The sequence below is a fragment of the Sarcophilus harrisii genome, chromosome 6 (assembly GCF_902635505.1).
Source record: "Sarcophilus harrisii chromosome 6, mSarHar1.11, whole genome shotgun sequence".
Taxonomy (NCBI): Eukaryota; Metazoa; Chordata; class Mammalia; order Dasyuromorphia; family Dasyuridae; genus Sarcophilus; species Sarcophilus harrisii.
The window spans coordinates 235397669-235409855 of record NC_045431.1 but is presented as its reverse complement, the minus strand read 5'-3'; the positions used below and the strand labels follow the sequence as shown (position 1 = coordinate 235409855).

Sequence of the window (12187 nt, the reverse complement as noted above, 5' to 3'; positions counted from 1 at the left end):
AGCCTGAGGCAGGCAGAGCCTGGTCTGGGGGCAGGGTCACAGGAGAGAAGGGGCCCACACAGGAGCTCTTGGGAGGTGGACCCCACAGAGCTCAGTGACAGAGGGTGGGGAAAGGAGGGTGAAGGAGTCAGCTAACCGAGAGAGGGCTTCCCAAAGCGCTGAGGCACACCTGCAAGACCACCCTCCTCCCCCGGGGCTCCCATGGGACATGGGCACTTGGGCCAGGGTGCCAGTACCCAAGTACGAGGTGTGCTTGTTGTGGGACCGAGTGGGGGTGGAGAGGAAGCCCCTCTCCTTTGAGAGGAGCGGCCTGGATGATACCCCTCCCCCACCCTGAATGACTCCCCTCCCCCACTCTGGATGCCTCCCCCTCCCCCACCCTGGATGCCTCCCCCTCCTGCCCAAGGTGGCAGAGTTGGGCCAGTGCAGGGCATCCTGCCTGGCATCCATGGGCAGGAAGAGTAGAACCTGCTGATCTCAGATCTTTGTCCCTTTCCCCCACAAGGGCCGGAATGCCCAGTTGCCCTCATGCTCGTGGCGCTCTGGTCGGCGCCCAGGGAAGGAGCGGACGGGCTCTCCTGCGCCCGGTCACCAGCCCACAGCGGGCATCAGCACCGGAGGCTCCAGACCTGCCTTTACCCCTCTCCAGAACATTTGAGTCTGAAAAGATGTGAGCAATCAGCAGTGGGCGGGCCTGGGGTCCTGCTGCCGGTCTACGGGTAACCTTGGAGACTCTCAGAGTGCCCCTGAGAATGTGACTGGGGGACCCCGCTCTTCCGGGACTCAGTTTCCCCATATGTAATTCCACGTGACTGTGAGTGGGCGCAGGAAACGCGTGGCCCCAAGGCCGGAGGCTCCTGGGGTGACCAGGGAGCGGGAAGGGATGGACAGTGCGGCTGGACTTCCAAAGCTTTATTTACATGGCTAGTTTCTGCGGGAGGACGGGCCCCTGCACGTGGGGGCGGGGCCGCTGCTGGGCTCTCTGGGGCCCCTTGGAGAGCCCCTGGGGGCACTGGGGGCGCAGCTTCGGAGGGGCTGGCCTTGGCAAAGGGGCCGGAGAAATGGGCCTGGAATAAATAGGATCTGGGTGGGGGCGGGGAAGCCTGGCGGGCAGGCGGGGGCAGGTGGGCAAATGGCAGGTGGGCCAGCGGGCATCTGGGCAGGCGGGCGGGCCTAGGACTCGGTCTCAAACATCTTCTTTCTGCCCTCCATTCCAGACTTTTCTTCAATGTTCTTCCTCCAGTCACCCACGTCACGAAGGTCCCTTTCCTGGGAGGTGACGAGGGAGGCTCAGCTGTGCCCCCTGCCCCGGCCCCCCCCAAACCCCCAGGGGGGCAGAGGCGCCCACACTTGGGACACCTGAGTCTCCATGGGAAGCAGGCTTGTCTCGGAGGGATGACGGTCCGCCAGACCTGCCCCTCCTCCCCCCCCCGCCATCAGGCTCCCCTCTGGGAGGGAGGAGGGAACCCCATCCTCTGCCCACGGCAGAAACACTTTCCAAAGTAAGTTGGGGAGGGAAATCCTGGTCAGGCCTTGTGGGGAGTGGGACGGCCATGGGATTCAGGGCCTGAAATGAGGCTCCCGGAAATCGTCTGAAAGGTCAGCAAGGGTGACCATCACCCCCTTTCTCTCTCGGGGGGGGGGGGGCTGAAGCTCTGCTGGTGTCCGGAGCTGGGAGAGGGGATGAGCTCCGAGGGGGAGGAGGGAGGAGGAGGAGGGAGGAAGGAGGAGGAGGGAGGGAGGAGGAGGAGGCAGAAAGAGGGAGGGAGGAGGGAGAAAGAAGGAGGGAGGGGAGAGGAAGGGGAGGGCTGAGGGCTGAGTGGGGGAGGAGGCCCCCCTTACCTTCTCGGTGTCCTCCTTCTTCACCTGCTTCAGGTTGGCCCTCAGGTCCATACACACCTTGTGCTTGGAGCCCAGCAGCGCCTTCAGCATGGCGTCAGCCGACATCCTCACCCTCCTCAGAGGAGGCCTCTTGAACTTGCCTCGAAGGTCAAAGAGCTTCTGGTTCATGTCTTCCAGCTGGAGGGAGACAGGGATGCCCGGGATGGGCTGGGGCCGGGAGGGGAAGGGGCTCCCCGGTTCCCTGAGGTTTTCCTCCCAGGGGCCCCCCACCCCGGGGAGCAGAGGGCAGAGGGCAGAGGCCCCGGGGCGCCACGAACCTCCTTTGTGCTTTTCTGAACCTTCACTTCCATGTCATACTTCTCCTCTTCAGCTGCATCGACCTTGGCGTGGAGCTGCCTGCAGAGGTCCTGGGGGGGGGGGGGCAGAAAGGCTGGAGGAGTCAGCCCTGGGGGGGAAGACCCGACGGATGCCCCTGGGTGCCCGCTGGGGATCGAGGGCCCGGAGGCCGGTCCCCCAGCCGGGGGCAGCAGCCCCTCTCACCTGCACCTCGGACATGGACCCCGGCAGGTGCAGGGGCGGGCAGTGCTCAGCCAGGTAGTTGGCTTTCTCGGACTCCCGGCGGCTCTCCTCTTTCTCCAGCTCAGTGGCCGCGATCTGGAGCATGACGCTCTGGGAGGAACAGGCCCCGAGAAAGAGGGGGTGAGTGGGGACCCCGCCCCCCACCGGAGCCCCTCCTTTGGAAGCTCAGCGAGAACCCGCCCCCCCATTCTGTCCTTTGGGGCCCTTCTCTCCCTGCCCAAGACTTCAGATGCACAGCAGCCCCCCCCCCCCCCCCCCCCCCCCACCTGCAGGACAGGGAGCCCCCCCCCCCCCAGGAGCGCAAGGAAGGCAAAGGGCGGGAGCCGGGGGTCCCGGGGAGAGGGGGAGGGGCCGGCGAAGAGGGAGGGGCCCCGGGCCTACCTTCAGGTGCTGCCTGCGGGCGGTGATGGCCCGGTTCCTTTTCTGCGGAGGAGGAGACGGTTAGCTCTGGGCAGCGCCTACCCCCTGCCCATCCCCCACCCCGCCCCCCGGCCCATCCCCCACCCCCCCTCGCTCGGACCCCTTCCGGCCCGGCTGCTCTCGGCTCCGGGTACGGGGGTCGCCCCGTTACCCCTCACGGCCTCTTCTCCTCAGTAATCCGCCTCCGCCAGGGGAGCCGGCGCCTTCTCTCCCACTTTGCAGAGGGGAACCCGCAAGACTGAGCCCTTAGCAGAGTCTCCCCGACACTCACTGAGGGGCTTTTCTCGGGCGCCCCCTCCCTGCTGAGCCCCTCGGTCCCCTTTGAGCTTCCAGGGCCCCGTGGGGACCCCCGGCCTCCAGGGCGTTAAGGGAGGCGAACCCAACGGGCCTCTGCCTCCCTCCTGAGGCCAGGGGCTGCGGGCGCTCTCCGCCTCAGTTTCCCCATCTGTCAGCTGGGCTCGCAGCCCCACCTGCCCCGGGCGAGGCTCTGGTTTCCGGTGTAAGTCTTTGGTAAGAAAAGGGGGGGCGGGGAGTGGCCTCCAGGAGCTGGCTCTTTCCCCGCCCCTCCCCCAGGCCCCGCTCTCCTCCTCCCCTCACTGGGAGGACTCCTGGGGTGGGGGAGGGGCATGGAGCCTTTGGGAGAAGCCCCGGCGGGTGGGGGAGGGGGCCTTGCCTCACTTCCCCGGCTGCTCCTCGCGGCCACTTCCTCAGTTCCGCGGGGGGGGGGGGGGGGGGGGTGGGGGGCGGGGGGGGGGGGGGGGGGCCCGGGAGGGGGGGAGGTGGGACCCAGGCCAGGGAACAGGAGAGGAGGGGAGATGGGCAAAGGCCCGTGGGCCTCGGTGGGGGCGGGGCTGCTCCCAGCAGGGAGGCCCCGCCTCCCGAGGAGCCAGCAGGTGGGAGGGGCCTTTGGCCACGCCCCCGAGTCCGGCTTCAGGAGCCGGCCACCCTCCCTCGGGCGCTGCCCCGCATCAGTCCCGCTCGTGCCCACTCCCCCCCTCGGCCAGTGGGGCCTTCTAGTCTCCGGCCCGGGCGGGGGAGGGGCCCTGCCGAGCGCCCCTCGGGACCCTCTTGGTCTGGGGGGGTCGGTTTGGGCCGCGAGAGGCAGGAGAACCCCCTCCCCCGGGAGGAAGCTGGTCCCAGTCCCCGGCCCGGCCCCGAGGGGACTTACCTCTTCACTGGTCGGGGAGGGGGAAGGGGGGGAGAAAAGAGAGAAGACAGGTTAGAGGCGGTTCTAGGGTCCCAGAGCCAGAAAAGCAGGGGGGCTGAGGGGGGCCGGGATACTCACTCTCCCATCCTGAGGGCTTGGTGCTGCACCTGTGGAAAGAGGAAGCCGGCAGGTGAAGGGGGCTCTCCCCGAGGGGCGCAGGGACCCCCGGGACCCCCACCCAGGGGCGCTCTCCTTCCTGAGCCACCTTAGCTGGGAATTGCCCGGAGGCAGGGAAAGTGTTTCTAAAAATGGGACAATATTCGCGAGTGGGGGGGGGGGGCAGGCTGGGTTACAGATCTCGAGCAGCTGTTTCCTTGAGTAATTCCTTCCCCCCAAGGGGGGCTGCAGGGACTGGGAGGCTGCGTCTTCACCAAAGGGACAGGCCAGCACAGGTGGCCTCTGGGCCCAGGAGATATTTATAGCTGCGGCCCCTCCAGCCCCTTGCCCAGGGGGAAGAGAATGGCCCCACCCTTCAGCCATGTCCTTGGTGGGGCCTTGGTAATGGGCAGAAGAGTGGCCGCCCGGCCCCTCGGCCCCAGCTTCTGCGGGAGGGAGACCTGGACACCCAGGAAGCCCTTCCCCAGGCAAGGCCCCATACTCATCTTTATTGGAGCCTCTGGAAACAGCCCAAGGGACCTGGGGGCCACCTGGAGACCCCCTAAGTCAGCCAGGATGAGGCACGGAGAGGACGCGTCCCCGGGACGGGGCCTCCCCCAGGAACTCCTGCCTCCTCCCCGGCAGCCTCTCCAGCTCCTCCAAGCCCCCGCCCTCAGGGCCCCTGCCCCCGGGCTCACCTAGCTTCCCTGAGAACGCAGAGCCACCGATGCTCGGGAGGAGGTCAGGACGCAGATCCAGCAGCTGGGTCCGGTGGGAGGGGGTATAAATGGGCGCCCGGGGCGGGGGCCCACGCTCTGTAAGGGCATGCAGCTTTCTCAGACCAATGAGGGACAGAGACTCAGAGACCTCCCTAGGGAGTCCTGGAGATGGGGGGGGGGCAGGAAAGGAGAGGATCCATCCAGGGAGAGGGAGGAGAGAGGAGGGGGGAGGGCCGGGCAAGGGCAAGTCTATTTAGGGTTTTGTGACAAGCCCAAGATACCTTGAGCTTCTGAGGAGCTCTAGACACCAAGGCTGCCCTGCCTCGTCCAGCCCAGAACTCCCGCAGGCTGCCGAAAGCCAAGGCGGAGAGTCACCGCTCTGTCTGGCTCCACAGCAGTGTCCTGAAACACCCGAGTCAGTCTGACCTCCAACTCCTGTGGGTAGCACCTGAGACCACTCGGGGTTTTAGCCTGTTTCCCCCTATGGGGCATGAGAGCCTCAGGGGGCTCCCGACAGCAAGGAGTCCTCATCAAACGCTGCCTGCTAAATGTGGGGACGCAGAGAAAGGCAAACACACATTCCCTCCCATTGGGAAAGCACAGCCCCACGGGGCGGCAGCGGGGGGTGACAGTGAGGAGCCCGCAGAACTCCGAAGCCTCCTCGGAGAAGGTCCCGGCAGGGGCAGAGGCCCGTGAAGGCCTCCTGCCGGAGCAAAGTCGGGGGGCCCAGAAAGGGCCCGTGCAAAGGTCGGGGCGCTGGGGGACCCAGCGCTGACCTGCACCATGGAGTGGGGAGAGAAACACCCGAGGAATCTGGTTCTGATTCTGGAGGGAATGGGAGATGGGGCGGAGACCGTGGATCCTGGTCTAATAGATTCCTTTGGTAACTGAGGGGGAGAAGCAGAAATCTCTCCACCCCACCCCCAGCCTGCGCAATAATTCAGGGGAGGGAAAGAAGTCCCGGGTCAGGGCCGAGAAGAGAACTAAGAGAAAAAAGGGACTCCAGTATTCCAGACGCTGCAGAGATGAAATCGACCAGACATGTTCTAGAAGTGAAATGGACCAGAGGTGAAATCGACCAGACATGTTCTAGAAGTGAAATGGACCAGAGGTGAAATCGACCAGACATGTTCTAGAAGTGAAATGGACCAGAGGTGAAATCGACCAGAAATGCAAAAGAGATAAAATTGACCAAAGGTGTTCCAGAGGTGAATCTGATCAGAGATACTGCAGAAGTGAAACTGACCCAAGATGTTCCACTGGACCAGAAATGTTACAAAGGTGAAATCAACCAGAGATGTTCCAGAGGTGAAATCAACAGGCCTTAGCACCACATTGGCTGTGGGGGGAGGGGGTAAGTGCGGTGAGAGATAATGAGGAGTCCAAGGTGACTCGGAGGCTGAAATTCTGAGGGATTGGGAGGATGCTGATGCCCTGAACAGTAACTGGGAAGTTAGGAAGAAAAGGGGCTTCAGCTTGGGACATTTCCTTTAAGGCGTCTCTGGGATATCCCATTTGAAATGCCTGAAAGGCTCAGAAGACATGAGACTGAGAGAGGTTAGGAGGCTTGGATAAGTAGATTTGAGAAGTGGAAGTCGATGAGATAAACCCAGGAAGATGATCTAGAGGGAGGGAAGAGGCTCCAGGACTAACCCTGAGGAACACCTCATCTTATCAGCCTGACTTGGATAAGGATCTAAGGAGATGCAGGAGCAGTCTGGCGGGCGTTGCCTGGAAAACCTAAAAGAGAGAAAAGTATTCTGGAAAAGGGAAAGGAGGAGGAGGAATGAGAGTTAACAGGAAAACCTAAAAGAGAGAGGAGGAGGATTCTGGAAAAGGGAAAGGAGGAGGAGGGATGAGAAAAGGTCATTGGATTTGGCAATGACTTCGCAAACCCTTAAAAATGAGGGGGAAAGAGAAAGGCTCCAAGGCAGCTTTTAAAACCAGTCTCCACAGACCCCCCACTTCTTTATTCAGCCCCTTCTCTGCGTGACTGTTCCGGGGCAGCTGTGCAGCTGAAAAGGATCCCGAAATAGCCAATGCTTAAACCAAAGATTTGCAGCTTTGATGGTGGCGATCCAGGTCTTGGTGGTGGAAGGGGAAAGGAGCCCACCATTGCCCCCCCTGCAGGGGGGCCTCTTGGCCATCACTGATGCCTCCCGTTCTGGGCCCCAGAGCCCAGGCTAGGAGAGGGACACCCTTCCACTCCACGGAAAATCTTGAAGGAGAATTCTGGCCTCCCGCGTCCCTTCTGCGAGCAGTCAGAGCCTTTTCCAGGGTCCACAACGCAGTCCCTGGATTCCCAGCTAACACAAGAGCACGTACATTTCGTTCGTGTTCGCGTGCTGCCACATGCTGGCCAGTCAGGGAAATGCAGGCTGGGATGCTTCGCAAAGGCCGCCTTGGAAGGGAGTGTGGAAATGCTTTACCCATCATCCCTGTTCAGCGGGTAGGGAGATTAGGACCCAGTTGCCCTCACACATACACATGCCCTTCTATTCTCTCCCTTTCTGAGCTTTGTCACCCTCTTCTAATCCTCCAAAGGAAAGAAGAATAAGCCAAAAACAGCGCCGGTAAAATGTTTTCAACCTCCAAATTCCCCACGGGTAGAAGGGGCTCGGGACCTAAATGTCCCTGGCCCCAAAGCCGGCGGCTTTGGAGCTTAGGATCTGGGTGGCCACTCTGGGCCTCAGTTTTTCCATCAGGCAAAGGGACACCGATGTCCCTGGTGCCTCATTCTCCTCCTGGGGCCGCTGGGAGGTTCAGCCGAGGGGTGGAGGGGAAGGCGACAAGCAGAACTCCCGGGTGGCTTTTCCGAGTGACCCCGGACCGGCCGGAGCCCCGAGTGTTGGGGAAGTGCAGAAAGGACAGGAGGGGCGGCAGGGGAAGGGGCCACGCTGGGCTCCGGACAACTGGGGGCTCGTGAGGCTTATTAGGACTCCTGCGGGGGCAGAAGGGGGGGGGGGGCTGGTCAGCTCCGGAGCACTGATTGTTAAACCTCGGGAAACAGCAAGAACTCAGAACGGGATTCGCCCATTGCCCGGACGCCGGGACGGGCGTTTTCTGTGGCACAGAACCCGGGGGCAATGACAGCCGGGAGGAGTGTTGGGGTGTGGGAGCAAAGGGCACCCCCTGCCCCCCCATCACAGACCGGGGGATCCTGGCCCAGGGGCCACGAGGGGCTGGAGAAGGAAAAGAAAGCGCCGGCCCCGGGCCTTCCCCTTGTCCCCGAGCGCGCTGACCCCCGAAAGGGGGAGGGGCTGGTCCCGCAGGCCGTGTCGGGAACGGGCCGGGCTCTTCCCGCCGCTCCGGAGCAGAAGCTCCATCCCGCGGCCCGGCCTGTCCTCAGACCTTCCCGAGCATCCGGGCTCTCGGACTGGAGCAGCGGCTGGGGCGGTGGGTAATGAGTTCCTCATCCCCAGAAGGACCCACCAGGGTGGGTACCGCGCTTCCGGAGGCTGCAGAGGGCGGGGGAGGGGGGGCTGAGAGCCGGGGTTCCCTGCCAGCTCTGGCATCTCCGGCTGGTAAGAGCGCAGCTGCCCCCCCCACTTAGAACGCCCCCCGCAGCCGACTCCTCAGGGTGGGGGCCGTGAGGGAGGGAGGGAGGGAGACAGTCAGAGAGAGGGAGGGAGCTGCATTTTCCTCCAATCTCTGTCTCCCCCTCGTGGCCAGGACAGGAATGGACAGAGGAACAGCTGATGCTGGACCCGGAGCACTGAGTCCCGGGGAAGCCCCGGGGAGCCCCGGCCGTGCTCCCCACCCTGTCCTTGCTCCTCCCGGGCATCGCAGCTGGTGTCCCCAGGGTGCACGGGGGGGGGAGAAGGGAAATGGCTCCTTGGGCCACAGGAGATGACAGGGAAAGGTGGCGGCCCCCCCTCCGGCCCGCGGCCTCAGGGAGCCCCCCGCAGCCCCTCCCGAGGCTCCCCAGCGGCGCCCGCAGCCCCCCGGAGGCTCCCGCCTGTCCCGGCCTCGGGGAAGCGCTGACTGGGCGAGAACCAAGAGTCGGGACAGCCCAGCAGGCCGCGGCTCAGCACTGCGTGTTTATTGGGGGAGGGTCTCCACGGGGCCTCCGGGGCCGGGCCGAGGGGGCCGCGGGCCCCTTTTCCGCGGCAGGGCCCGCGCCACCTCCTCGGGGGGCCGCAGTCTGTGCCACTGGGCCACGGGCCGCCGGGCGTGGGCCAGCATGTCCGACCAGTGGCGCAGCTGCTGCCCCGCGGCTCGGCCGCCCAGCAGGAGCCTCCCCAGGGGCCGGGCCCTGGACGCGCGGCCGCGGCCCCACACGGACACCAGCAGGTCCACGTCCTGGGGAGGAGAGAGACCAGGCTCAGCCCCGCCCCCCGGAGCCCCGCCCCCCGGAGCCCCGCCCCGGGAGCCCCGCCCCGGGAGCCCCGCCCCCGGGAGCCCCGCCCCCCGGAAGCCCCGCCCCCGGGAGCCCCGCCCCCGGGAGCCCCGCCCCCGGGAGCCCACCTGGATCTGACTGAAGGGCACCGGGAAGACGAAGGCTTCGTTAAAGTAGGGGCTGCCCGAGCTGCTTTTCACCGCGGTTTTCTTCTTCTTCCATTTCTTCCCGTTCAGGAGGAGCTGAACCTTCACATAGGAATCTGGGGTGGGGGAGAAAAGCTGCTGAGCCCTGCCCCTCCCCCAGGCCCCTCCCCCCAGGCCCGCCGGGCCCCCACCTGACAGCCCCTGCTGCAGGCCTCGAGCCTCCAGGATCACCACCGTCAGCCTCCCGGTGCTGGGCACGTAGCGGAGGGAGAAGCAAAGCTCTCCGTTCTGCTCCTGCTGCAGCCGGGACAGAAGCGGGTCAGTGGCCTCCACTCTCCGGTCCGCCCTGTGCCAGGGAGGCCCCGCGGCCTCTGCTGCCGTCGGGCCGTTCCTCTGGGGGCTAGACCAGGGGGGTCCCTGCTGCCCCCCCCTTCTATCTCCTCCCGCTGCTCCTGCCATCTCGGGCCGTCTCTCAGGCCTTGCCGGTGACCCCGCTCCCCCCCCTCCTCCTCCCTCCTCCCCACCTTCTCCCCCACCCTCCTCCAGCATCCCTTTTTGTGGGGCCACCCCCTCCTGCCCCCAGAGTTCACCGGGCCCCCGGGGCCCCTCACGTCCTGGCCCCGGCTCCTCTTCTCTGGCCCCCAGGACCACAAGCTCCCGGGGCCTGACCGTGCCTTCCGTTGGTTTCTGGGCCCCTGGCCCCCAATGGCGCCTCCCCCAGAGAAGGCCCCGACCGGCGGCTGCTGGGCTTCGTGCTGCTCCCAGGGCGGCCTCTTCCCAAAGCCAAGTCGGGGGCCGGGGGGAGGCTGGGGGAGCTCAGGGGGCTGGGGGAGCCCCGCAGGCCCCAGGCTGCACCTGCACTGGCTCGGCCCTGGAGGCCTCCGAGAGCCTTTATCCCCAGCCCTGCCCACAATGGGCACAGAAGGAGAAAAACCCAGCTGCCCCCCCACTTCCTCTCAAGTGTTTGGGGGGCCCGGGGGGCCTCGGAACGTGACCCCGAGTCTCACCTGGGCCCCGCCGGACGGCCCCAGCTCATACCACTGCTCCAGGACGTGCTGAAGGTCGCTCGTGCCCAGGGGGATCAGCAGCTCCCCAAGGGGGGGCTGGCAGGAGAAGCGGTGGAAATCTAGCACCTGGATCACCAGCAGGGCCTCGGGGAGCTCCGCCTGGGGTACCTGAGGGAAGTGGGAGCTGCAGAATTAGCCTCCATGCCCCAGTCTGTCAGTGCCCTCCCACCAGCCCCCTTGGAGGAGTCAGTCTCCCCCACTCTAGGCCCCCCGGCCCCCCCATGGTCCCCCCCACTCTGGGCCCCCCAGCCCCCCATGATCCCCCCTGCTCTAGGCCCCCCCTGGCCCCCCTCCACTCTGGGCCTCCGGCCCAGCCCGACCAGCCTCCCCCTGCTTCAGAGCTCCACCTGGAAGACGCAGCTCTCATTGAAGACGGGGCTGAGCGTCTGCCGATGCACCTTGGTCTCGTGGACCCTGCGGGGGTCCGACCTCAGGTAGATCCTGGCGTAGGGGTCGGCCAGGCCCGTGGCCTGCAGGGCCCTCAGATCGGCTGCCTGCTTCAGGCCGACTCTCAGCTGGGGGAGGGGAGGACCCTCAGACCCAGGGAGGGGGGGAAGGGCCCCCCGTGTCCACACAGCCCCCTCCCAGGCCCCTCCCGCCTCCATGAGCTCGAGGAGGGAGGTCCCCGCCCGCTTCTTCAGAGAGTGGAGTCCTCCCCGGGGTCGCCCTCGCCCACCTCCTGGCTCCGGAAGTTGTATTCTAGGGAGACCTGCAGCCGCCCCCTCCTGGGCTCCTCCAGCCCCAGCGCCACGTCGTCCAGCTCGGGCTGCACCTGTGCCGGAGGAAGCCAGAGGCTCCATCCCCCTTCTGCCTCCGGGGAGGGGCCCCAGTCTGGGGGCTGAGAGCAGCAATGGGGGCACTCACTCCTGTGGGCACTCGCTCCCTGTGGGCACTCACCAGGTGGGCACTCACCAGGTGGGCACTCACTCCCTGCAGGCACTCACTCCCATGGGCACTCACCAGGTGGGCGCTGGTGGCGCTGGAGGCCGTGGCCAGGCCCACCGTCTCCTTCTTTGTCCCCTTCTTCCTTCGCCGCCGCCGGCACCAGCAGCAGAGGGCGCAAAGCAGACAGGAGACCAGCAGGAAGGCAGCCCCCCCGAGGATGGTGACCAGCAGCCACCGGGGCACTGTGGGGGGAGGGCAGGAAGCTGGGTCCCCAAGCCAGCTCCCACCCCCACACTCAGGACCCCGCACGGGTGGGAAACGGAGGTTCAGAAAGCGGCGGGGGCTCAGCCACGGTCACAGTGCTCCCCCCCACCCCCCCAGCACCGGCCCAGAACTCACGGGGGGTCTTGTCCCAGACATCGGGGGGGAATCCAGGCGTGCCCTGGCTCTGAGCAGGGGAGGGGGACGCAGCGGGGGGGCCGGGGCTGGTCTGCTCGGCCAGAGTCATGGTCCTGGGCATCCTGGGGGAAACACGGTCCCGGAGCGGCCCCGAGCCGGCATTCCCTGGGGTGGGTCAGCAGGGGCTGGAGGCAAAGCCAGGGACCCCCCCGAGGCAAGCAAGGAAGCTTCCGCTCCAAGGAGGGCAAAGGGCGAGGACGGAGCCGACCCTGCTGGCCAGCCCCAGGCACTGGTCACAGGAGCCGGCGGGACCTGCCCGGACAGATGGCAGGGAGGCCCATGTCCCCTAGGCAGAGGGGGGGGGCACCCAAAAAGGGGGGGTTTGGGGCCCAGGGGGGGAAGGGGGGGGAAACCTCCCGGGGGGGGGGGGGGGGGGTTTGGTGGGAGGGGCCCCCCCCCGGGGGCCCCCGGGGCCCGGGGGAAAATTT

At 66.0% G+C, this 12187-nt stretch overlaps 2 protein-coding genes across 3 annotated transcripts; both read right to left on the bottom strand.

The window, feature by feature from the left end:
* Positions 1–823: 823 nt before the first annotated feature.
* Positions 824–3205, bottom strand: TNNI2 (troponin I2, fast skeletal type; the record flags this gene model as incomplete). The annotated part of the gene is made up of 6 exons (XM_031942587.1): positions 824–1269; positions 1843–2019; positions 2160–2249; positions 2383–2511; positions 2803–2844; positions 3113–3205. Coding segments are annotated over 6 exons (627 nt in total), but the record flags the coding sequence as incomplete, so codon positions are not given.
* Positions 3206–8784: 5579 nt separating this feature from the next.
* Positions 8785–12060, bottom strand: SYT8 (synaptotagmin 8). Of its 2 annotated transcripts, none has more exons than XM_031942547.1 (8): positions 11700–12060; positions 11376–11542; positions 11092–11187; positions 10763–10930; positions 10356–10523; positions 9540–9645; positions 9331–9464; positions 8785–9165 (listed from the first exon to the last, which is right to left on the bottom strand). In XM_031942547.1, exons 1-8 carry the CDS (start codon positions 11818–11820, stop codon positions 8905–8907), a joined length of 1221 nt encoding a protein of 406 aa, XP_031798407.1. In that variant the 5' UTR covers positions 11821–12060; the 3' UTR covers positions 8785–8904. The 2 variants fall into 2 exon arrangements, with proteins under 2 accessions (XP_031798407.1, XP_031798408.1); XM_031942548.1 differs by having other exon boundaries at positions 9540–9642.
* Between the last annotated feature and the right edge of the window lie 127 nt (positions 12061–12187).